The sequence below is a fragment of the Bison bison genome, unplaced genomic scaffold (genome assembly GCF_000754665.1).
Source record: "Bison bison bison isolate TAMUID 2011002044 unplaced genomic scaffold, Bison_UMD1.0 scf7180017864138, whole genome shotgun sequence".
Taxonomy (NCBI): Eukaryota; Metazoa; Chordata; class Mammalia; order Artiodactyla; family Bovidae; genus Bison; species Bison bison.
In genome coordinates this window covers 235489-262254 of record NW_011494710.1, presented here as the reverse complement: position 1 = coordinate 262254, position 26766 = coordinate 235489, and the positions used below count along the sequence as shown (strand labels likewise).

Below are 26766 nucleotides of genomic sequence, written 5' to 3'. Positions count from 1 at the left end.
ATTTTGAGCATCACTTTGCTAGCATGTGAGATGAATGCAACTGTGCGGTAGTTTGAGCATTCTACCTCAGGACAGTAGTTTTGTCCCACATGTCCCCTGGAAGGAAACCTTCCATCCACACACACCCGGGATTCTCAGCAGGGTATGGAAGGTGCAGTGCTGGAATCCCTCAGGCCCAACCCTGATGACACCCCACCTGGTTTCCAAAGTTCCCTGGAGAGATGGGGCAGGCCTGGCACACTCAGCCTGAGACAGGCAACATTTCACAGGATTAAATGCAAAATCCTGTAACCAAGCTAAAAAAATTAACTGCATCTAGTACGGGATGCAAGAAATATGACTCAGCAAGAATATTAAAACAAGCAAAATACTAAACACTTGGAGATGGATAACTGCAGGCCTCAGATACCGTGACGGGCCTAAGCGAATGTGTCTTGACTCCCATTAAAAACCAAGTTGGTGACCATCTCATTCTTCCCTGGTCACATCACGGTCAGTTCTCTGGGATGCCACACTTTCCAAGGTGTAAAGAGAAGGGTGGTAGTTGGCGTATTAGTTTTCTAGGGCTGCCATAACAAAGAGCCACAGGGAGGAGCCCAGAGGACTCCAAGAGCTCCTCTTTGGCTGCAGAGCTGTGTTGCGGAATGGTGATTACAATCTTTCTAGGGCAGAACCAAGATGAATATAAACAAACAGGTGGAAAACAGATCTGCTTGAATCAGAGCCCTTACTAACACTCAGAGCTATTCAAGCACTGAATGGGTGGCCTCAGACATGCTCCAGGACAAGCCAGCAGCTGCTTGGAAGGTCTGAACTTCTCATGCAGGAGGTGTATGTCATTGCCAAAGGATGGTTCAGAACCACACAGATGCCAAGTTCAGAGGCCCCAATAAAGTAGACATAAGACATCACCCCTCCTCATGAACCCACAACCCTTGATTCATGAGAGGATGCCTGGAGTGGGCAGGGCTAAATGTGGCCACCAGGGTGACCAACACCAGCAGAATAAACTTACCCTGCTTAAGTCCTAACAGCAAAGGGAACATTGCTTCTCTCCTGAAGCTAATGATAACCTAGAAAGAATCACATCTTTCTCACCAGCAGCTTTCCCAGCTGAGGTACTGGGTGAGCCAGAGCCTTACAAACTTGTCTCCAGAAATAAAGTCTGTTTTGGAAGGCAGGTTATCCAGGTTCTCAGATGTGAGATACTTACCTGCCAACGTCACCCTCTGATTTCCAGACCAGACTTAGCCGCAGAGACTAGTGTCCTCCCTTCCACCCCAACACTCTCTCTGCCCTCTTTGGAAGTGTGGATGTCCTCGGGGTTGGGGCTGGGAAAGGGTTGGCATGCAGAGGCTGTTGGCACACAGAGGCCCCAGGCCCTGTGGAGACAATGCTGGGAAGTGAACTGAGTGTCTGGCCAGGGAACCGTGGATCCCACCAGCCTGAGGGGCTGGCCACTTCTGCTCATCACACGCACCAAGGCATGTCAGCGAGGAACTGAAGGTAAGGAGGATGTCCTCACTCAGACTCGCTCATCAGGGCAGAAGAGGGCCCTTCCCAGTACTCAGAGCTGCGTGATGTCACTGAGGTTAAGTCACAAACTACTGCTCTGCTTCCTGTGCCATAGGCACAGCAACACATGGCACCACCAGGGCAAACGCCACCATCCTGCAAACAAGGCGGGGGCAGGGCTGTGTTGTGACTCTCATGGGCCTTTTTGCTCCCATGGGCCTCGTCCTCTGTGAAAAACTATTTAAAATTATATTTTACAACTGCAGTGGCATAATTATATTAATATTATATATTAAAGCAATTTCTTCCACTTACAAGTTTTTATTTTTCTCCCCTTCTGATTTTGAGAGAAACAAAAGCATTGTCAGCCCATCAAATGTCATGGCCCTCAGCACTGGTCCTGCAGTGCTGTGGAGTCATCGGCCCGGGCGGTGGGGTGGAGGCAAGGAACAGATGAGGGGCGCCTGAGCCCAGCTGTGATGGTGCCGAGTCTGAGGTGCAGAGGGCCCTCCAAACAGAAGCCACAGGAAGAGGAAGGTGTAAACTGGAGAAGATCAGGGAGGGTTAGCATGTGTGGCTGAGCGGGGCTGAGCCAGGCTCCTGAGGTCACCAGCACTTGGGGGCCTCCCATGGAGGAGGCGCTCACAGAGACCTGCAGGGGAAGGAGGGCAAGGAAACCGACCGGGATGGGAGGGATCAAGAAAGTCTAACAGCCTGGCTGGAAAACAGTGGCGGTCGTGGGGTGGGTACAGCCGGTGGACACTGCTGACTCCTCCGAGGTCATGGTGCTCAAGGCAGAACTAGAACAGAAATCAGTTTCTAACTACATAGTACTTATATATATATATATATGTATAAATATTATATATAGGTTATATAAAAATATATATGTAGATTATATAAATTATTGTTTATATATATAAATATATATTTATTTATATAAATCCAGCCTAATAGATGATTTCTACTTTCACACACACACAGCTGTCCTCTCCTCACACAACTTATTTGATGTTTCTGGACAGATATACACACTCAAATTTAGATACATTATACTCTTGCTCAGAGAAGGCAATGGCACCCCACTCCAGTACTCTTGCCTGGAAAATCCCATGGATGGAGGAGCCTGGTGGGCTGCAGTCCATGGAGTCGCGAAGAGTCGGACACGACTAAGCGACTTCACTTTCACTTTCCACTTTCATGCAATGGAGAAGGAAATGGCAACCCACTCCAGTGTTCTTGCCTGGAGAATCCCAGGGACGGGGGAGCCTGGTGGGCTGCCGTCTATGGGGTCACACAGAGTCGGACATGACTGAAGTGACTTAGGAGCAGCAGCAGCAGCAGCATACTCTTGCTGCTTTTTCACTGTGTAATGAGTCATCACAAGCCTAGTGGTTCACACAGCACCCACTTAAACCTGCTTCTGCAGGGCATGGTGAGATTCTGTTCAGGATACCACAGTCAGCATTGCTGACTATGTGTGCATGGTTCCCTGCTGGTATGAACTGGCAGAGGGGTCTCTCAGTCCCTAGAGGTCACCGCCCTCCCCTCCTGGGCCCCTTCCAGCCTCAAAGCTGGCAGTGGAGACTCTGTCTTGAGTTGAATCCTTCCTGTGCTTCCAACCTCTTTGCCAGGAAGAGGTTGCTCCTTTAAAGGCTCGCCTCATTAGGTCAGATCCACCTGGGATCATTTCCTTTCTAAAATCAACAGATTCAGGGCCACAGTTATATCCACAGAATCATATTCCCTCCACAGCAACATCCAGGTCGGCATCTGAGTGAAGCACCGGGTGAGGCACTCCACATGGGGGCAGGATCTGTGGGCACCTTCAAGGTCCTCCTCCACCCACGGGGCTCACTGCCCAACAGCTGCGTGCCTATGACCACGGGCCCAAACACCATGGTTTATGAAGGGGACGCTCCCCCACCTCATTATTGTTAATAAAAGCAGCAGAGTGGTGGCAACATCAACTTTTATTCTCTGGCAAACAGATTGATTTCAATGTACAAGGATGCACATAAACCAGCAGAGACTCTCCCTACCGAAACACCCCACACTGTGAGGGCTTGCGAGTGTTTATTACTGCTGGGAACTGTGCTATGGTATAGTCTTTCTGTGTGTGTGTGTGTGTACATATGCTGACTATATTCTTAAATGGCTCTTTTTATATGTTGGAATTATAGATATTTTGAGATTTTTATGTTTTTGATGTTAAACACACAATCCAATTTAATCAAAAAAGACAAACTAAACATAATCATAGAAGAAGCACCCCCGTCAGAACTACCCAAGCATAGGCCCATGTGGAACTCGACTGTTCCTGAGAGATCCCCCACCTCAGTCAGTGCTTATTAACATGCTGTGCATTAAGATCACGCCTGGGGGTGGCAACAGCCCCCACCTCCCCTGGAAATAACACACTTCTCCAGAAGCCATGACGCATCGTGGTATCACAGGACCGTCTCAGATGACTTAGCTTTGTTTGTCCACACAGGCAAGTCTGAACACTGGCAATTTCCCAGATTCCAGCCAGCCTCTTTCCAAGGGGTACTAAGCTGTTCCATCAGGAGAAGCGGGGAGGTGCGGGGTCAGACATCTCCCTTTTCCTATTAGGAAATGTGGAAGAAGACTGAGACTGAAAACTGGCATCAATGTGAGCCCAAGGAGGGTCTTGAACTGTGGCACTCAGTACCAGAAGATGATGAGTTTTAAAGTGAATATAAAACAGGATCTATATTTAAATAAGTAACAAAAATAGTAATGTCAAAAGTCTCAGCTGAGGGGTAGGGTTTTCAATGAAATGTCAACTGGGCAGTCAAAAAGTCACAAAAGGACTCAACCTGCCTGACAAGTGCCACTGGGTCAGCTTGGTCCAGCTCCCGCTGGCCTGAGTTTGCTCTTAGCTGGTCTAAGATGTGAACCTGTATCCCTGAGTGGGATGAATGAAAAAAAATCATAACCTTCTATGGATTCTTACACCTACCACACACCATTGTTCTGACTGGGGAAGATAGGCAACTGATTGTGTGCAAACTTGAGGGCCTCCCTTAAATAATCTCGTCAGACCCCGAGGAAGGCAGCACTGGGCACCACACACCTCCATACGCTGTGCTGGGGGCTCCCAAAAGACAGTGCCCAGGACACAGCACTCATTTAGATGTCTAACTGCTGCCTCTCCAGCTTTTCATAAAGTTCTCGCTCTCCATCCACCTATGCAGACAGCATCATTACACTAGAACAGTTCCTCCTGCAGGGAGAGGCACAGGACAGCTTCCATCATCATGCAAAATGGAATCTGCAGTAGAGACTTTTACTATCTGAGCTACAGCTTGTTTGGCAAGTGTCTTTAGAATAGCAAAATGTATTTTTCAGGTGCCAAGCTTTTCACTTTTCCTTAAAAAAAAGTTTTTCTGGATCCTATGATTGTTAACTTTTTCATATACACATTTAGAAAGAGGGAAGAAAATTATTAATACATGGTATTACATTTTGTCCCATGATATTGTCACTGATATCATGTATTCTTTATTGTCATCATAACATAAAGAATCTCAGGAAACATGGATTACAGTGGTAATACCTTGGGAGATGCCTGCACCACATGTCTGGCTATCTTAGCCTTACTTCTGAAACGCCCCAAGACCTCGTGAGACAGGACCTAGTTCATCACCACTTTTCCCAAAAAAACACTGCTTAGAGCTGTGATCACTGATGGTCTCAAGGGTCATGAAGATGTACTGGGTGAAAATTCCACTAAGCTGTCACTGGGCTTTGCTGGTCTTGACCACTGGTCCTACTTCTCCTGCAGAACAGAAGAGCATCGGGCTTCTCCACTGCTGGTGGGCAGCATATCTGGGGATGGGGAAGTCGAGTGTTAGGGACTGTAACCCTTTGCTTAAACTTTTTATTCATTAATGATGCAGAGCAGGTAGAGGGTGTAATCCCAGAAATGAGGAAATAGTACAAGAACGCAGCATTAGCACACCTGGAAACCACGCAGAATGGGCACACGGAGATGGGTAGGGCTGTCACCTGTGGAGGGATGGCCATGCAGGAGAACCACCAAGTTAAAGGTGCTCATTCACCACAAGAGGAACGGAGTCTGTCCAGGAGACTGGTGAGGGCACAGCCCTGGATTCAAGGAGCAAAGGCTCTGCCATTTACTGTGTGAGTTGGGGAGAGTTAACTGCTCTGAGCCTTGGTTTCCTCATTTATAAAGATAATAATACTCTGTGTACCTTGCAAGGCTATTATCGTTATGTGCAAGTTGCATACACAGAAATGATCTTTTTTATGGCAAAGCTTCATATCTGTGCTGTAACCTCTAGACACACATGGCTATTTTAATTTAAATTAACTAAAAGTTAAGAAAGATGAAGAATCCAATTCCTCAGTCGCAGTAGTCAAGCACTCAGTCTACATGAAAACAGGGGCTGCCAGGGTGGAGCAACAGATACAGGGCGTTTCATCATCATGGGAAGTTCTACTGGACATGCGGACTCACACCCTCTTTGGGTCATCAGCCTGGTTTTCCAGCAAAATCTCTATGACATCATTTCACTGACAGTTTTCACCACCAGTGTTTGCTCATGCTACCTTTCACCATGGCCACGGCCAAGAAGGGCTCACGTGCTGCGACTGCTCTCTGCCCCATCTTCTCTGGCTACATCTGCAGCACTACACACCCTTACAAGGACTTTGCTTTTGTTTCATCCCAAAGCTCAGCTAATAGGTGATTCTGACTTTCAAAATGATGGATTGATGAGAAACTCTAATTCGAAAACATACACACATCCCAGTGTTCACAGCAGCACTATTTACAACAGCTAAGACAAGGAAGCAACCTAACTACCCACTCATAGATGCATGGATAATGTGGTGTACATATACAGTGGGGTATGGCTCAGTCATAAAAAAGAATGAAATAAGGCCATCTGCAGCAACGTGGACGGACCTAGAGATGATCATACGTATCACTTCTATGTGGAAGCTAAAAATTTGATGCAAATGAACTTATTTACAAAACAGAAACAGACTTACAGACATAAACTTATGGTCACCAAAGGTGGGGAGAAGGATAAATTAGGAATTTGGGATTAGCAAACACTGCTGCTGCTGCTGCTAAGTCGCTTCAGTCGTGTCCGACTCTGTGCGACCCCATAGACGGCAGCCCACCAGGCTCCCCCGTCCCTGGGATTCTCCAGGCAAGAACACGAGTGGGTTGCCATTTCCTTCTCCAATGCGTGAAAGTGAAGAGTGAAAGTGAAGTCGCTAATCATGTCTGACTCTTAGTGACCCCATGGACTGTAGCCTTCTAGGCTCCTCCATCCATGGGATTTTCCAGGCAAGAGTACTGGAGTGGGGTGCCATCACCTTCTCTGAACAAACACTACTATATATGAAATAGATAAACAACAAGGACCTACTGTACAGCACATGGAACTACACTCAATATAATAAACCGTAACTGAAAAGAATACGAAAAAGAATATATGCATATATTTAAATGAATCACTTTGTTGTTTACCTGAACTAACACAAGTTTGCAAATCAACTCCATATCAGTAAAACAACAATGGACTGGAGGAGCGACAGGTGGGCTCTTTGTACCCTTCTGAATATAGTTCCTTGGGGAGAGGCCCAGGGTGTAATCTGATCCAGTTAGGGTCTGATTCACTTACTTGGCACTTAATAATTTCTTTCTTGTCTCTGCTTCCCTATATGGTAAGGAGGGCTGGGCACACTAACCCATTCAACAGACTGAGGAAATGGTAGTGCTAAGCCATGTGCTCATGGACACTGGGGTCTGTGACAGATGTACTGTGCCACAGCCAATCCCATCCTGGGACATAACCACATCTGACCTGCCCCAGACTAAGGCTGGCATCCCAGCCACTGCACAGTTAAACAGATGGGTAAATGTCCTGCCCAGTTTCTGACTCCACAAGCAAACTTCACTTGAGTTAATCAGTTTCATCCTGAGCCTCATTTTCCAAGTTAGTTTTAGGTCAGGAGTAACTCACTAGTACATAAAAAAATTAGAAGTTAAATAATAATTAAAAAAAAAAAAACCTTCAGTATAAATTCCTCAAATTCTTTCAACATGAAAAGTCTGTCTCAAAACAAGGGCGATCAGTCATAACTGGTGTTAGAACATCAATAACACAACAATGAAGCTGGGTAAGAACCAGACAGCCTGTGTGTAAATTCGGGGCCCCAGTCTCTGGGTCACAGACCAGTACCTCCTGTCAGATCAGTGGTCGCATTAGATCAGAAATAAAGTGCATAATAAACGTAATACACGTGAATCAACATGAAACCATCACCCCCACCCCTGGTCCCTGGAAAAATTATCTTCCATGAAATCAGTCTCTGGTACCAAAAAGGTTGGGGACCCCTGGGCTAAGAGTTCTCTCCCTGGGGACAGATCATGGCTCAGTGGCGGAGGGTGGGCTCCAGGGTTGGGAAGGCGGGGTTTAAATTCCAGGTCTGCCCCTTGAGGCTGAGACTTCGGACGAGGCAGAAAACCTCTCTGGGCCCTGGTTTCTCACCATGAAATAGGGGCAGGTGGTTATGAACATGAGGGATGCGTGTAGTGTGCCTGAGTGTTGGGCCTGGCTGGAGGTGAACACTCCACGTATGCAAACTGTCCTTTTCTGAACTGCAGAAGCAGCTCATAAACCACGGCTTAGACTGAAGGGAGGAGGGGCTTCCAGAGCTGCTGGTCCAGCCACACAAGGTGTGGGGCCCCTCGTAGATACTTCCAGGGGCCCCTGGACACACCTAGTGCTGTGTACGGGGCAGGCAGCAGGGTCCACTGGCCTGAGGTCTCTGTTTTGATTTCTGGCTTCTGAAGTTTACTCCTCCAGGGCAGGTGCACTCAGTGAGCGAGAGACCGTGTTCATCCAGAATGGTTCTACCCGACTCGGCACCCCGCACACGACCCTCCAGAGACTGGTCCCTAATAAAGCTCCATGTGGGGGCCCCACGCTCAGCCACACCCACCTCTGCCAGCTGCCCTTCCCCTCACCGCCTCCCTCGAAAGGGACCCTGGGTCTCAACTGTCGGGGCAGGAGGCCTAGCTCAACACATTCAAATGGGAGAACTCGGCCTTTTTGATCATATCAGTTTTTGGTTTTGTTTTTTTTTAATTAGGAGACTTTTTTCTTTTCCCCCCAAAGAGCCTCAAGGCTAAACAAATCCCCATAGGTCAGCACACCATTAACTACATGGTGGGTTGGTTTTTCCCACTGTGTTCTCAATCTTTTTGACACTACAGACAGAACAATAGTCTCTACGGAGATGGTCTCCTTTTGCACCCACAGAGGGGACACAAGGCTTCCAAGACAAGTGACCTCAGTGTCCCAGGCTGAGGACCCCAGCCACCTGTTGACATGACTCCCCTGAACTGGATATGCACCCTTCTGTATAAACCTCTCCTTTCACCCTCACTCAGCTCACTGGGAGTACAGACGAAGCTCACTGGGAGCTGCTGGCCCAGCAGGCCTGTGACACAAAGACACTCTCTGCAGTGCCCCACACGCCTCTGATCTGAACATGGCAGCAGTTTTGCAAAAAGAAGGCATCCGACGCGGTCTCAGAGCACAGAGTACTTGTGCCTGGGGAGCAAGACCATCTCAGTATTGTCAGAGCCTCATGTCACAAGTGATTTCCCGCATGCTTGTTCCACTGCTGTCAAAACATGGAGTCACACAGCCTAAAGCTCCTCCGTGGGATCTGTGAGGAGTACCCCAGGGTGTGGGCGCCCCAGAAGATGAAGGGCCTCCACCAGCCTTGAGGATTGTTCACTGTGGACAGAAACACACTGTGGGTTGCCTCGTTTTCCTGAAATGGACACTTCGAAGGCATGGAAATCCTCTGAGCGGGTGTCAGAGATGTCAACCGTGTTTCAGATGCTGCATTCACACATCCTGGCCCCCAGTGGGGTTTGGGGTGCCTCCTCCTCCTCTGAGGGGCTCCTGGGAACAGTGCCCACAGCATAGGGAGCCAGCCAGCACCTGAGCTCACATTCCTTCCTGCTCCCACCTATCAGCCTTGCGATTTGAGATAAAAGACTCAAGTCTCTTAAGTGTTCTCAGGTGTAAATAAGGACAGAAAGATACTGGTCAAGGCTGCATCCTGCTTGGAGGCCATGCTCAGCGCTGGCCTGCAGTGAGTAACCCTGGCTCCTGCCTGTCCCTTCAGTGTATGCTCTCATGGTCTGCCCTCCCATTAGGGCACCACATACCCTGGTCTCTGCACCCCAGGAGACGTTCTTAGCCCCACAGGTGCCCTCCAACAGCCTCACATCCCTCCAGGGTTGCATCATTCACACTGTACTTAGGAATATTTTTTTAACTGATATTTTAAGTATAGCTGAATTACAATGTTGTGTTAATTTCTACTGTAGAGCAAAGTCACTCAGTTATACATACACACACATTCTTTTCCATTATAGTTTATCGCAGGATACTGAATATAGTTTCCTGTGCTACGCAGCAGGACCTTGTTGTTTATCCATCCTATAGCAGTTTGCACCAGATAATCACAACCTCCAATCTTGTCCTTCTCTACCCTTCTCCCCCCTGGCACCCACAAGTCTGTCTCTGTGCTGTGAGTTCATTTCTGTTTCATAGAGAAGTTTTAGATTTCACATGTAAGCAATATCATATATTTGTCTTTGTCTGGCTTACTTCACTTAGTATGATCATCTCTAGGTTCATCCATGTTGCTGCAAATGGCATTATTTCACTCCTTTTTCTAGCTGTGTAATATTCCATTGCCTTTATTCCTCATGAATATTTTTCATCTTCTGCCTCTCCTACGAGGGAGGCCATGAGGGTTCCATTCACCTCCAGGCCTTCAGTGCCCAGCACAACACTAATCCCATAAAGTGTGGTTAGAAAACAATCTGCACTTAGGTTTTCCTTCATAGAGGTCTTGTTTTCCTGTCTATCTTGTAAGCTTTTTGATAACTGGGATGTCTTTGACTTTAGAAGAAAAAAAAAAGCTGGCAAACCCCTTAGGCTCTAGAGAGGCAAGGTTCAAGAAGCAGTCATGGTCCCTGCCCTCCGCGAGTTCAGAATCCAGGAGACCTGAGACACACACAGGCTGTGTGAGTCAGTGGATAGCAGAAATCCCTCTGCAGTGGAAATGATAGGATGGAGACAAAGATATATTGAGAGAGTCCTATCCATCTATCAAGAGATATAGGTATTTATTTCAAGAAACTGATTGATTATGGAGGTTTGTTAAGTCCAAAATCTCAGGACAGCCTGGCAGGCTGGAGACCCAGGTTAGAGTTGCGGTTCACATCCAAGGCCGTCTTGCTGGCAAAATTTCCTTTCTATTTAGGCCTTCAACTGATTTGATGAGGCCCACCCACATGATGGAGAGCAATCTGCTTTACTCAAAGTCTACTGATCCAAATGTCAATCTCATCTATAAATACCTCCACTGGGACATCCAGAATAGTGTTTGACCAACTATCTGGGTACTGTGACCCAGCCAAATTGGCACAAAATTACCCATCACACCCTCTGAGCCCTGCTCATGCCAGAAGGTAAAACCAGAAAGGCCAGGTCGGGAAACAGAAGAGGAACAGGCACTCATGGGCATCCTGCAACACCAGCACTGTCTGAGTCTGACGCAGAGTTCCTGGGAACGCTACAGGTGACCAAAAGCACTCCTCGTGCGTGGAATGAGGGTGATAGTGCTGGGACCAGGGGACAAGTACATACACCGTCCCGGCCCCTCACCTCCCGTTACTAGGAGTCCCACAGGCACAGCAGACAGAGCAGCCTGACGGGGGCAGTGTGACCAGTGCTGCCCATCCGGTGACCCCTCCCCCGAGCCTCAGCAGCATCCACGGTGCATCTGAAAGGTGCTTTGCGTGCAGGGAGCTCACTCTGTCTGTGCGACAGTGTATCGTTCCCTTACTGAGAGGTGCTCCCAGCTGTTCTGGATGATGATGAAGTTCCGGTGGTGGTGGCTGCACAACACAGTGAGTGTACTTAATGCCACTTAATGGTCAATTTTATGTTATGTTTATTTTATCACAGTAAAAAAAGATATGCTCCTTCAGAATGGGCCCACATACACCATACAAATTTCACCCCCCCACTCACATGACAACTTGCCAGATTATCAGAAACCCAAAGGCCCACTCCTACAGGCAGCGGTCTCCATCACAGGGCAAAGTGGATGGCCTCACGTGGCTGCTCCTCAGCCCTGAGCGCTGCAGGCGGGCACTGAAACATGCTGATCTATTTCCCAGTGTTTGGTGCATGTTGAGACACCAAGATAGACATCTTGGAGCCAAGCACTTTGCAGTCAGCAGGCCTTCAGCGCAAGTCTACAAATGTCAGATGGGAGAGCAGGCCCACCACGAGTCAGACCCCACATACAAGGCTTCTGGAAGGAGGGCTAGAGGGGAGATCTGAGGATAGATGAGGCAGCACCACCTCACTGAGTGGGATGGCATCTCCATGAGGCATCTCCACTCTGTCTTTGAAGTGACCACACCTTCTCTGATGCCTTCTTTCTCCTGGGAACTTTTTACTCCCTGCCTCTTGCACTCCCAGAAGTGAAAGATATTAACTTGTTAATTTTCAGGATAATATAGTTAATTCCATCTCTTCTTCCACATACCTCCCTACCGTCTCTTCATGAGTTATATCACATAGGACTTTTAACCACTTTCATATGATTCCCCTTCAAATGAACTCAAGAGCAGTAGACATATAAGGTATTAAAAACACTGGGGTTCTTCTCGGCACCCTCCCTTTCAACAGCACTGTCTAGCTAGCTGTTCACTTCCCTTCTTATGCAGGTTCCCTGTGGGGATGTACTCACTCATCTGAGGGTTGGAGTTGACCTTTACTGGGACCACTTGAGAAATCACTGACCAATCTGGAATACTTTTCTCACTTAACCCTTGGTCTGGAATCTTTCAAGTGGAGCTAATCACCTGGACTTACCTCAAAAGCATGCAGTCCAGCCAGCACATCTTTCAGTACTGGCTGAATGAAATCATAAAGCTGAAGCCAGGCCTTGGCCTCCCCAGAAATACACCTGTAAATCCCCGTCCCTTCCAGGTATCAGCTGAGTCCATGACAGGTGAAAATAAGAAAGTTACCTGGTCAGCTTTGCAGACCCTAGCTGGCAGGCCCCAGGGGAGTTCTGTTACTGTGTAACAGACAACCACGTTGCTCAGGGGCATGTGATACATGGCTCCAGGTGGTTTCCCAACTCCGTGATCCAGCTCATGGTCAGGGCGGAGAGGCCAGAGGAGAACCATGCACACCCTCTTTCCAGCCCCTTCACGTACCACGTCTGCTGCATCCCATCAGCCAGCCTCGGATCTGCTACCAGTGAGAGGATAGCAGGGGGCAGAGGGCCATTTCGGCAGCAGGCTGGCCACAGGCTCTTTAGGTTTAGCCGCTTGGATTCTCCAGTGGATAAAATCATTTAGAATAATTTATTTAACAAATTAAAATGAAGAAAACATGCTTGCATACATTACCCCATATACAATACTAAAAAAGTTAAGAATCACAGAACTCTGCAGTGGAAGGGGCCTCACCGATTAAGTTACCCCACCCCTTCACTCTACAGATAAGGACACTGATATCCAGGGCAACTGGGAGTCAGCTTAGTTCACACAGAAAGCAGCAGAGCTGGGCCTCAGGACCTAGGAGGGGCCCCTGGACAGAGCAGCACTGAGCCACCTCATCTGGGAAACGTACGGGGTGTAAGAACAGAGGAGATGCAAGTATGAAGGCTCAGGGGGTGGGAGGCACCCCCTGCCCCTCGCACCACGGCTGGATCTTCCCAGGCTACTGCCTAACCAGAGTTAGGGCCTGGGGAACCAAGACAAGGGTCAGGATGCTAAAAAGACCACTGTCCCCAGGCCACGTGGGTCCTCTGCAGGCAGAGGTGTCCCTCCCTACTTTGCTGCCACCACAGGCACCTTCATCTGGACCAGAGAAGTGGGGAGGCCAAGAAAGTCCTCACTCCACCTGCCACGAGACAGATGAAACAAGGGTACCTGCGCAAACGGGGCTTCCTGTTGCCTCAGCCATAGTGGAGGCAAGACCAAGAATAGGAGCTGCCAGCTTCAATTCTGGCTTCTAAATTCTAAATTCAAACTGCACAAAGCCTAGAACCAGAGTTTTCGAAATAAAAGCAAACTTCAAGGTACCAATCCAAATCCTTTACTTTATAGATGGGGATTTTATAGATTTCATAGAAACTAGAAAGAAACTGCACACACAGACAGAAGGAGACCTGAGGCCTTGCAGGGAATGGTCCTGACTCCTCGCTACTCATTAAATTTACAGTAAAAAGGAAATGGCACCAGAGGCACACAGAAGCCACATGTGAACATTCTATCAAAAGCCACACAGGCAGACTCCTAAGAAGGCAGAGCCATGATTTCACTGTCTGGCCCGATGCTGCAGGCAACAGCCCTCAGTAAGAATTTATTCAAAGAATGACTGAATGTCATACATACGGTGAAATGGACTCCCCAATCCCCAGAGCAGTGTCACCACATAGGATACTACAGAGTCGGCAGGTGCTGTGCGGGAACGGAAAGCCCAGGCGGTACGTCCGGAGTGGTTTCCACTCTGGGATGGGTCCCTGTGATAACAGTCTGCAGCCTGTAGGTGAGGCCAGCTGGAGACCCCAGGCCCAGCCTCACCTGAGGCCCTGAAGCCCAAGGGGAAGGTGGGCTGCTGCGGGGCACATGCACGGGGGCACATCCAGAGGAGATGCTCAGCTTAACCTTCCTATGACTCCTTCCCTGTGGGGGCAGGAGGTGTGCCAACCCTCATGCCTTGGGCCTGGCGCTGCAGCCTGGCAGGGCAGTGAGGCGGGGTCTGCTTTGCCAGCCCCACTCCCTCCTATGTGCTCGGCACCCTGCCTGCTCCAGGAGCTCAACGTCTGACGCTGTTCCTGCAGCAGAGCTTGGCCACCTCTTCCAAAACAGAAGAGCAGAGCAGGGAACAGGTGGCATGGCTGGCTCAGAAAACCGTGCTCCTGAGGCCACTGCAGCCCTGAGGAGGTGTCCTCGGGACTGGAAGGGAGGACAGGGACCCGGTGTGGGGTGGGGGCCTTTCTGGGACATTACACGGGGTGCTCTCAAGAGTCACGGCAGCCACCTCTCTGCCCACTGTTCTGGTGAAGCCGCTGGCTTACACTGCACGTACTGAGCCCTGATCTGTGTTTACAGCTGTTATTTAACAGAGCTGGGGTGGGCATGAAGGAACATGCAGGGGACAGTGCCAGCTACCCCCATTCCCTTGCAAGGAAAAGAGCAGCCCAACCCAGCCTCAGCTGTAGCACCCAGTGAAGCGCAGTGACCAGGGTAAGTAAGCAAGTTCACTGGTTACCAAATCCTCCCTGCCCTCTGGGGCCGGCCCAGGGCTCACCTGGATGATGAAGCCGGTGGAAGAGCACTGCCGGACCCAGAGGCTAAATTTCCGCTTTTTCCTTTTCCGCAGCTCCCTCTCCGTGCACGTGGCAATGAACACAGGGTCCTCGTCAATCAGGGGTTCATGTAGCACCTGCCAGGAAAGGCAAAGCAGAGACTCAGGAAGGCAGCATGAGCTCAGGGGCTCATCAGATCTGGGCTCAAATCTAGTCTTTGCCTTTGATCAGCTGTGTGACCTTGGCTAAGTTACTTGATTTCTCTGATCCTGAGTGTCGCTGGGTCTCCTCAGTTGTCTACACCAGTGTTTGGGGGAGGATTAAGTAAGAAACTGTACGTAAGGCACTTAGCAAGTACTTAGTAAATGGAAATCATCATGATACTTAGTTATTGGCGTAAGGTCCTCAGTCCAAACTCTCACTTGGGAGAGGGACCTCCCAGCTAAACATGCCCACGGAGGGCAGCTGCTTCCTTTCAAGGAAGACCTTTCCACTGACGGATGTTCCAATTGCTCACTAACTGAAAGCTGATCTACATCTAACCTAAACCTACTGACCTGACTTCTCCTCTGTGAGAAATGGAGACAAACACATGATTTCTTTAGGTTTTCTGAACAGCTCTCACACTAGCCCCTGACCTTCTTTTTCCCAAGTCAAACATTCTCTTTTTAAAAACCATTCCTGAAATGACCCAGTTTCCTCATTGCCATGGCCCAGCCTCTGGCTCTCCCCCAGGTCATCATGTCTTTTCCGACATGGGACTCCCCAGGCAATTTTTAAACTCACTTCACCTCTTCCTGCTTTTTGATGGCATGATAATAGGACTTTTTTTTTTTTTTCCAATTATAAGACGATGAAGCAAAAAGAAACGGCACAATAAAAACAGGTTCTAAGGGGGGTTAAAGTTCTGTTTTTGCAAGCTAAAGCTTTGAGGGAGCCTTTTGGGTAAATTTTAGGAACCTGCTACACTTCCCTTCCAATCCAATTTCAAGCATACTTACAAACTGGTACGTATGTGTGTGGTTCAACGAAATGTTTTGACAGAATGCTAGAAACACTATGATTCCAAGAACTCTTCACAACTCTCTGGATCAGGGGCTGGCAAACTGCAGCCCAGCCCACTCCCCACTGTAAATCAAGTTTTACAGGAGCCCACTGTGCCCTTCACCGATGTATTGTCGGTAGCTGCTTTCAGGCTACAAGCTCCGAACACAGACCACATGGCCCTCCAAGTCTAAAATACCTGGCCACTGTGAGCCAGTGCCACTCTCCATCAGGGCTTTTCAACTTGAATGAACAAACTAGTCACCTGGGAATCTTACTGAAATGTGGCTTCTGTTCCAGTAAGTTTGGGGCAGAGCCTGAGTTTCTGCATTTCCAACAAGCTCCCAGGTGATGTCAGAACGTGGCCTGATGACAGCAGAACAGAGATTAACACTCACCAGTTGTGACATGGGCAGTAGCCTTCCATTCTCCTATTAACGTTAACTTGAATTCCACTTGAGAAATAACTGCCCTGCAGTGTTGGGTCTCTGGCGTGCACAACAAGCCCCTGCAGTTTTCTGTTGTTGGAAGCAGGAGCTGTTGAACAAGGCCTGCCTTGCCTTGAACTCATGAAGGGGAGGCTGGAGAAGCTGACCCATGCCCAGCTCCACGCGGCTCATCAAATATTCAAAGCCCATTTGGATCCACTCTAGAAGGATGGCCAAAAGTCCCACACATGGGCTGGGGGAGTGGTGGATGAGCAGAGTGGGGAAGATGAGGCCCTCTCCCAGCTCTTCAGAAAGCTGATGTCCTCTATTCCATCTGCATTTACCACAGCACAGAATCTATTCAAATTTATATTTCATAAGACGTTTCACCAAAGTAAGAGAGTCAGCAGTAGCTCCTGGCCTCCATGGCTTCTTCTCTTTCCCATCCTCCTTGCGGGAATGTGGAGCAGTCACAGTGCAGGGCAGGGTGCTCTACAGAGCTCCAAAAACTGCCTCCTCCCCACCAGGCTGCAGGGGGCCAGCACCACCTCACCCAGTGCTGTGTCCTCAGGCCCTCCTCGTGTGACACGCTTGGGTGAGGGGCAGGTATTGGGCAGGGGAGACAAGGCAGTTGTGTACTTTCACAAGCCCTCCCCAGATCCTCCTCTAACTAACCTGCCCCCAGGCTTGAGAAGATGCGTTCAGTCTCCGCATTCAGTATCCGTGTATGAATACTCGTGCATGGGCACATACCACAGCTGGGGACCCTCTGAAGACTTTGTAAACTCACCCAAAGGGTCAGATTTGCTGGAATAAAAAGGAGACTGCAGGGCAGAGGGTGTGTGTGAGGGTGCTGTGTGCTGAGGTCAGGTGTGTGTACGGTGGGGATGCAGAGCCACTCCTGAGAGTCGGGAACACACCAGCCACATGTCTGGTGGGGGTGGAACAGGGGCTGTTCCCACTGGTCTCACAGGCAGAGTGAAGTCGTGTCAACAGAGCCCTGAGGCCTCAGGGGAGGAAGCGGCGACTCGCAAACATACCTTCTCCTTGAATGGAATGTTTCAGAGCCAACTGGAAAGCCAGGAAAGCTTGAAAGTGTCCTTTGTTTCACTTAACAAAGACATATGTGATGCTGATGTTTCTGTGTGTGAGGATGAGGCAGAGAGGCTGAGCGTGTGCCCAGAGCCACCACCTCAACAGCCCATGTTGGTAGGACCCCAGCACACAGAAAGGCCCGAGGGTGCTCCACACACTGCATGCACGCTTTCTGGTCTCATCCCCTTTATCTGATCCTGCTCCAGCCTCCTGACAGAGCTGGCTCAACAGGGGCCCAGAGTTGGGAGGAAGAGGAAATTCCAGGTGGTCATCAGCACATTGGAAAGCTGACCCCAGGGATTCTGACTTCCCCTCTGCCTCAAGTTCTATCTGTTGGGTGGTTTGTACTAGGTACTGTTTGCCCCCCAGACTCCCTTTCCACCTTCCCACCCTGCACTGGGGACTGGAGGCCAACCTCTTATAAACCACATCCCGGGGCCCTGCCCCCAGTGCCTGCCTTTTGTGGCTACAAGAGAGGGATGAACAAGAGACTGGGGCCCTGCCTGCCTGTGCCATCCGGCCCCTCAGGCTGAAGCCATCGCTCCCCCTCCTCAGCACTGTGGCTTCCCGCTGTTGCCAGCCCAGGGGATCGCCACCTTGATGATCCGCCTAAACCCTGAATGTCCACAGTCCCTGCTTCCAGTTCTCTGTAACTGCCCTTCTAGAACACAGCATTTGTTTCCTGCTGGGATCCTGACCACCACATAGAGCATGGGCTGGAAAATGGTAGCAACAAGAACAAATACATTTGTAAGTACAAAGGCAAAAAACTAAATAAAATTAAAAAAAAAGAAAAAAGCAAAGGGAGGAAAAAAAAAAAAAGAACCTGACATGACCAGAGAGCCACTCCCCAATCTAAAGCTCATGTCAGTCCCTCTTTTTTCAGTTTCATCAACTGGATCCGAAGAAAAGATGAGGGCAGCAAGAATAAAGTGACCACCTCTTCAGGGTCTCTGCTCACAGCCGTCTGCGGGCACAGGAGGGCAAGACCCAGGGGGGCAGCACTGCCCCATCACAGCACCCCTGTCTGGGGTGGGAGGGGGTGAGTCCACACAGCTCAGAATTTGCTAGTGGGTGCTGCAGGTGCCCACTGGCCAAGCAGACCCCAGGGACACACACGCAGGTGGCCGTGGGGATCGCCTGGGATGTAGGTCTCAGTGTCTGATGCTGCTGCTCCAGAAGGATCAGACAGCACGGGGTGGGGTCGGTACCTGGCAGGCACACAACAAACATGCGTATAATCACCAGTACAGCTCGTCTAGGGGCTGGAAGGGCCTTCGGCAGCCTCATCTTCAGGCTGTTAAATACCAATCACCTAAGGAGCTGTTTGGTTAACTCTCGAAAGACACTTAGGCTTAGCAAGCACTCAGACCTCTCCAGCAGCTCTTCTAATGTTTGACTCCAGTATGGTCAGAATATTGTTTTTTCCCCTTGCATCCCAGCCAATGTGTCTCTGGTTTGGCTCATTTTCAACCAAGCAAATATTCAGTGAAACAAACAAACAAAAAAACCATGCCCAGCCCTGTACTTGGTTCTGTAGAGCCTGTTATGTAAGGCAGAGGTTGTGTCCCCTAAGACCCCAGGTCTTGGTAAAGAAGGAAAGTGAGGGCCAAGATCAAACAGCATTTGCTGCCCTGTAAATAGCGGAAGGATTTGGAAAACCGGGAATCACAGGGGGCCCTGGAGCTGGGACCCCTGCAAAGGCAGAGAGATCTTCCCCACAGAAACCCCATGCTTTAAAGCTGTGCAGTGAAGATAGGATAGGAAATTTGGAGTGTATCTCTAAGAGAACTGCAAAAAGAACTTGAGGCTCATTACAAAGGCCCTTAAGGAAAAGTGGGTGGGTAGGTAGATCTTTAAATGTACAAATGAAAGAGAAGTAAGATTTTTCTTTCCATATGAAACAAGTCAGAGGGAATTTGGCTCACTTAGGCCAGGAACCTCCTGATGATCTGGTTAGAGCAATCTCTGGGAAGAGTCACCCTGTCAGTTTACCAGACCAGCAGAGCAACTCTGAGGATGACTTCTGGAAGTTTGTCACCACAGCCAAATGCTACTGCCATAGTCCACTGGAGGCCAGGGCTAGTAGCCAGGAACTGAGAGCAAACACAGCACTGTTTAGGTAGTGAGGAAGGTGAGGGGCTGTGACGGTCAGGGTCACGGCTGACAGCTGGCTGCAACTCCCTCAAAGGCATTCACTCTCCATGCACACCGGGTACCCAGCACTTGGGACACTACCCTGGCCTGAGAACGCTGGACCCCAGCCTCCTTCCCTGCACCCCTAGAAGGCTGCTCACTTTCCTTCACAACCAGCAGATGAGCACGGTACTCAGAGAATACAAGAAAATGAACATTACCCTGTGCAAACCATAGCTGAGAAAGAAAGGATAATTAGTGGAAAAGCAGGACGAGGAGAAAAGAGGAGGGAAACCCTCTTGGAGCAGAATGCTAAATGTGGTTTGGGGCTGTTCTTCCATCACCTTCCTCTAATCAGATGGGGACGGGATGGGCTGTGGCCACGCAGGGATTCCCCGGAAGTGACCTCGGGGTACAGGCGGGATGGAGGAAGCCACTGACTGACACCACTGCCTCCCTGCCCACTGCCACCCCGGGAGGCCCGGCCTGGGGCCCACGGCCTCACCTGGGTTTGGGAAGGCCTGAAGGCCGAATCGAAGCCACTCTGCAGGGAGTCCAGGAAGGGCTGGACCTTGTAGAGGCCGTGTGTGGTCTGGCTGGAGCGGAAGGCCACAACGTGGAAGTACTTGAGGATCTTCTCGAAGCGGGCCTGGCTCATGACCAGTGCAAGCCTGCGGTTGCTGTAGAAGCCGCCGCTCCAGATGCTGAGGACCGACTCGCAGTGGGAGGTGCTGGTGGAGATGACGTAGCCCAGGAACGCCTTCATCTCCGGCAGCGTCACGTCCACCCAGGCCCCGTCGCTCCCGAACCGCTCCTGGAACTTCTTGGCGTACAGGTTGGTCTGCACCACCATGTTCTTGAGGACGTTGTCAGGGACGAAGAGCTGGAAGAAGTCCATGGCGCTGGCGCTGGGGGGCATCTTCCGGGTGGGACCTGGACAGGCAGGCCAAGCGCTACTGGTACGGCCACCGCGTCCCCAAACTGAGCCTCCGCCCAAGCGCCACCGCCCCCACCCCCACGCCCTCCCGGGAGGACCCAAATACCCATCCGGAAGCCGTCCTGCCCACCCTCCAGACAGGATACCTCACTGCTGCTCTCTGGGCCCCGTGTCCCCACCGAATCCTGCACACGCCTCCCCATCCCACCCTCACAGACCCGGCAAACCCAGAAACATGACCAGAAGAGAAAGACGCACAGGGGAGGGCAGTGGAGACCCAAAGACACGCTGAATTCTGAACAAAGAGCTCGGCACGTCTTTCTCGCTCTCATTTCCTTGTAAATTAAGGTGACTTTGGAATGCTTTTTACCACTTAGGGCCTGAAAGATTCCATTCAGGTGAGAGCAATTTATCAGGCACTCTCTACCTGGTAACTCTAAATTTATTAGTAAATAAATCTGAAGGGGCTTATTTAATTTCACCAATTCAATAAAAAATAGTTTTTACAAATGCTGGGACAGTCTTTAGAAATACATACACACATACATACATCCTTAAGAAACATCACTTTCAACTCCAGGTAAACCAGGCTAACAGTATGTAGAGACTTAAAGGAGAAAGCGTTGCTTCCGTTGCATCTGTATGTGCTGTGCTGTGCTTGGTCACTCAGTTGTGTCTGACTCTTTGTGACCCCATGGACTGTAGCCATCCAGGCTTCCCTGTCCATGGGGATTCTCCAGGGGATCTTCCCAACCCAGGGATCAAACCTAGGTCTCCCACATTGCAGACAGATTGTTTACCGTCTGAGCCACCAGGGAAGCCCTAATGATTTATAATAAAAGCTGTGCAAATTCTTCAGAACTTTAACCCCAGCCCCACCCCAACCTTTCTCTACTACTGATTTAGACAGCCTCTGAAAAACAACTTTTCTACAGCAAAATTAAGGCTGACAATGTACAGGAGACATCCTAGGTCTTACTAATAAGTTCAGATGGGCAGATTTGGGAGGTGAAATTCTAAATTTATTTCTCACTGACTGCACAGTCTTGGGCAGATTTCATCTCTCCTGTTCGTAAAATGGGCACAGTGAGAGCAGCCTCACTGGGCTGTCTGTGGGGCAGGATGACTGGAGGATGCAGGGAAAGCACTCAACACAGTGCCTGGCCCTACAGAGGTACCTATGACTAGGTAACCGCTACTGAGACAGTATCCACAGGAAGCCAGAGATGGCGGGCTGAGGGCTAGAGAGTGCTTTAGTTGTCCTCGTTTTACAGAAGAAGAAACCGAGGCCCAGAGAGCAAAGTGGCCACCATATCTTCTTTCACCAGTCATTTCTTAGAAGGGCTCCAGACAGTCCTGATGCAACAGGCATCGGCCCAGGCTGACTGGACAGTGAGGCTGGGAAGACGGCCTCTGCTCCACAGCCACTCTGCTTGAAATAATTTTATTTCAGTGAACCTTATAGCTGCTGGTGGGTGAAGTCATAAATTATTCAGGGGTAGCTCTCAAAAAGGAGGAAAACCAGCATTTTAATTGCTACATCATGCTGAGTAAGCAGAATGAAATTTTCTTTTCCAAAAGTTATGTTTAAAGTCATTTTGCCTCCCAGGCCATTTCAAAATGAATTCACACAACAGACCCAGGCCTGGCCAACTGCTTAATGAAGAAATGAGGAAGCAGCAGACACACTCTGAACTATCTGATTTGATTTACGAGCAGCCTCTGCGGCCTTCTTCAGTAGTTGTGGCTCTTCACGTGTGAAGTGTTGCTCTGGGCAGTCCCTGGGAGGGAAGGGGGGCAGGGACAGTGGGTCCCTGCCACCAACTAACAGAGCCCTGAAGGGGGGCAGATCCCCAGCCAAGGTGAGACTCCCTCACTTTTGAGTCACTGACCAAGAGTTTTTCCAGGGATTAACTGTGCAGTCCTCCCATCAGCCCATTCTGCAGGTGAGGAAACAGGAGCTCAGGAGTGTGAGGACAAGCCCAAGGTCACCCACCACTAAGTTCTTACAGTGGTGACCTTTGACCCACAGAGCCCAGGGCCAGCCCAGTAGCCTGCTGCTGCCTGTAGTTACAAACCCCATCATCCTCTCATCCAACGGGGACGTGGCTGTCTGCACACAGCAAGCACACAACTCAAGCCAGGTGCTTAGTCCTCACACCACAGGACCTCCCTCCGCCTCTGCAGTGGGCCGAGAAGGGTCCCAGAGCACAGCCAGGAGCAACTCAGGAGGGAAAGGAGACTCCACCTTGCAAAAAGGTCAAAGTAGCATGGAGACGGGGGAGGGAGCAGGGAGGCTGTGGGTTGGGGCGAAGAGCACTGCCTGCCAGGTTAATCCTGGTGTCCAGCTAGTATACTGACACAGTCCTCTCCCCTCCATGGTGTCACCATGCCATGCCTTAAGGCCCATCACCGCCACGAACCTGGTTTCCTCATCCTCCAGGGACCCAGGGCCCCAGAGGCCCACAGACCAGGGGCACTGACAGTCACTCAGCAAAGCTCCACCCCCAGAGAGACACCCCAGTCCACCCCCAGCAAGGAAAACAACCTCAGCAGCAACTAGAAAAGCAGATGCCCCATTTGTAAAGGAGAATGTCACTCACGGGTGGCAGGGAATATCACACTAGGGTGTCGTGGTCCCCTCAGCAATAGAATGGAGTAAGAGCGGTATTCGGTCCCCAGAAGTTCTCGATGTGGTGAGGGAAGCAAGCAGTGAAGAGTGACCAGGTGATGTCTGGCTGTGGGAGGCTGTGCCCACAAGACGACCCTGAATCCAGATCCTGGGGACAGGTCTGGGAGGCTCCCTGAAGGGGCCATGTGGGATAGGCTGTATGGGTGGAGAGGCATCAGCCTAGAGGGCTGGGGGTGGGGATGTCAGAGTCTTTCAGGCAGAGAGACCATCTTGTGCAGAGGCCCTGTGCCCAGAGCCAACGGCTCACATTTGGTGGACTGTGCAGGAGGGCGAGCAGCTGGAGGTGTCAAGGGGCACAGGGCCTGGGCTGGCCCCAGGGCTGGGCCAGTGAAGCGCTGTTAGCATGTGGACCACACTTGAGGGGGTCCCTTGCTGCACATGGAGTGGGTGACGTCTGGGGCTACTCCTGAAGTCACCAGTTCAGCAGGGATCTGGCAGAGCAGGTGGGTGGCCAAGGCATGCCCCTCTGTTGGCTCCTCACCCAGTGTCCTCCAGGTGTGCTGGGCACAGCCAAGGACTACAGGTGAGTGAGGCTGTGGGGGGCCTGAGCCCAGGGTTGGAGGCCTCCTTCCAACAGCAGCCACATTCACTTCTCACTTTCATTTGTACACGATAGGCAACGAAGGTTCATCCCTTAAATTGTGCCTGGACTGAAATCCCAGGTTCCCACTATTCCTCCCTTTTGCTCCTCCCTGCCAGTCCCCCGGTTATCTCAGTCAGAAACCTGAACCACCATGAACCCCTGGTCTCCTGCACCCCTTATCTCCCCCACAGCACATCCTGCCCCACCTCCACACTGTGCAACCAACCAGCCCCTGCAGCTCCCCTACGCACGTGGCTGCTGCCTCTGGCCTGAACAATGAAAACAGCCTCCCCCAAGGGCATGCCCCCTCCCCAAATAATTGATGGCAACAGGGAAATTATTTTAAAAACACAAACTGAACCACAATACTCCCCTGCTTAATGAAAATACCCTCATGCTTTCTCACTGCACTAAAAGGAAGACCACATTCCTTACAAAGCCTTTAGGGTCTGGGGCCCTGTGTGCCCTACCTGCAGACTCATCCTGGACCACTCTCCCTGCTGAGCAGGCACAGAGCTCACAAGCAGAGCTGGTGCCAGGCCTGGGTCCTGGCATCTCCTTCCAATGCAGGGCCCACATCCCCTTGGCCTCCAGATTCATTATGCGTCCCCTCCTGTTGGCTTTCCTGCCCACCCAATGGGGCTTCTCAGTCTCAGCCCTCGCTGGGTCTTCCTCCTTGTGTGTATCAGCCTATGGGTGTTTTGTCATAAACTCACCCTTGCTTTGTCTGCTCTGCTGTCCTGCCCTCAGAGGTCAAGGCTGTCAGGTCGCCTTGCATCCCCACTACATGGTATGTTCAACACATCCCTGTTGAGGGTGGATGGAAAGTAAGTGGTGGAGGAAGGAGCCACGCTCACCAGGGAGAAACTTCAGTGCTGAGCCCCCTGGGCAGGGTCTGGTGTCAGGACCCCCGTGCTGATGTGCCTGGTGGACAGGTCAGGTCAGCCAGGAGCTCCTGTGTGTAAGAGAAGACCTGAATGGGTGGGCAGGGCAGGATGGGGCTGGCACACCACTGGCCACACCTCCTCGAGGACACCAAGGTGGGGTGTCCTGGGTGGGCCCTGGGTGGGAGACGCTTGGTCAGGGGCATGATGTGGGAGGGGGTGCATGACAGATACCCACCAGGTGCCCAGCTCGGATGAGTTGGCTTGGGGTCTTGTTGGGTTTGACTTCCTCACTCTCTCCCTGAACTGAAAGAAACCGCTGGAGAACTCCTCTTGGCCCTTCTGCATCTTCTGATGTCTTTTTTCCCCCTCCCTGTCACAGCTGCTGGCTGTGTGACCTTAGGCATGCCAGACAACCTCTCTGTGTCTTAAACTGAAGAACCACCCTACAGTGAGGAGAAGTCAGACAATAGCCTGTCTTGCCCAGTCTGCCCTGAGGCCCACTGAGACGCAGGTCCCAGTGCCAAGGAAGCCGCTCCTGCTGCTCCCTCCCTCCACCCACTGCACCAAGCAGACCCAAGGCCAGTGGGCACCCCGCGTGTGGCACTGACCCCCACCTCCACTCCATCTGGAAGAAAAGCCTGGCTTTGTGTGCTTTTGAAAGCACAACCTTTTAGAGACTGACGCTTTCATTTTGAGATGAGATTCGCATTTTGCACACACTGGCAATTTTTGGTACAGCTAGTCAGCAGTGTGGCAACACATATGAGAAACACAATATTTTAAATTAATGATTTAAAAATAAGAAAATAACTTCTCTCCAGGCCAAATCAAACAGACATAAAAATATAACTGGAATGTCCTGCATTGTCACAAAAGTATCCCTCTTGTCTGAGACATGAAAAAAAGCTTAAGGCATGGGGCTCTTCTGGTGGTCCAGTGGCTAAGACTCCATGCGCCCAATGCAGGGGACCTGGGTTCCATCCCTGGTCAGGGAACTAAGATCCCATATGCCACAAGCAAGGCCTGGTACTGCCAAACAGGCAAGTTTTGCCTGGAGTACAAAATGAAGCAGGGCAAAGGCTGACAGAGTTTTGCCAAGAAAACGCATCGGTCATAGCAAACACCCTCTTCCAACAACACAAGAGAAGACTCTACACATGGACATCACCAGGTGGTCAATACTGAAATCAGACTGATTATATTCTTTGAGCTGAAGATGAAGAAGCTCTACACAGTCAGCAAAAACAAGACCAGGAGCGGACTGTGGCTGAGATCATGAACTCCTTGTTGCCAAATTTAGACTTCAGTTGAAGAAAGTAGAGAAAACCACTAGACCATTCAGGTAAGACCTAAATCAAATCACTTACGATTATATGGTTGAAGTGACAAATAGATTCAAGGGATCAGATCTGATGGACAGAGTACCTAAAGAACTATAGACGGAGGCTTGTAACATTGTACAGGAGGCCATGATCACCTGTGTGATTCTTTCTCGTGTTCCAGGAAAAGAGAAATGCAAAAAGGTAAAACGGTTGTCTGAGGAGGCCTTACAGATAGCTGAGATAAGAGAAACAAAAGGTAGAGGAGAAAAGGAAAGATATACCTATCTGAATGCAGTTCCAAAGAATAGCAAGGAGAAATAAGAAAGCCTTCCTCAGTGATCAATGCAAAGAAATACAGGAAAACAATAGAATGGGAAAGACTAGAGATCTCTTCAAGAAAATTAAGAGATACCAAGGGAACATTTCATGCAAAGATGAGCACAATAAAGGACAGAAATGGTATGGACCTAACAGAAGCAGAAGATATTGAGAAGAGGTGGCAAGAAAACACAGAAGAACTATACAAAAAAGATCTTTATGACCCAGATAACCATGACGTTAGATAACACTAACCTAGAGTCAGACATCCTGGAGTGCAAAGTCAAGTAGGCCTTAGGAACCATCACTACAAAGCTAGTGGAGGTGATAGAATTCCAGTTGAGCTATTTCAAATCCTAAAAGATGATGCTGTAAAAG

At 50.1% G+C, this 26766-nt stretch overlaps 1 protein-coding gene across 1 annotated transcript in view; it reads right to left on the bottom strand.

The window, feature by feature from the left end:
- PGBD5 (piggyBac transposable element derived 5) overlaps positions 1–26766 on the bottom strand; it is a 98192-nt gene that overhangs the window by 19495 nt on the left and 51931 nt on the right. Inside the window, exons 2-3 of the mRNA XM_010839944.1 lie at positions 20155–20582; positions 14949–15083 (exon numbers count right to left, since the gene is read on the bottom strand). Coding sequence (XP_010838246.1) covers positions 14949–15083; positions 20155–20568 — 549 coding nt within the window. The 5' untranslated portion in view covers positions 20569–20582. The remainder of the gene's footprint in view (positions 1–14948; positions 15084–20154; positions 20583–26766) is intronic.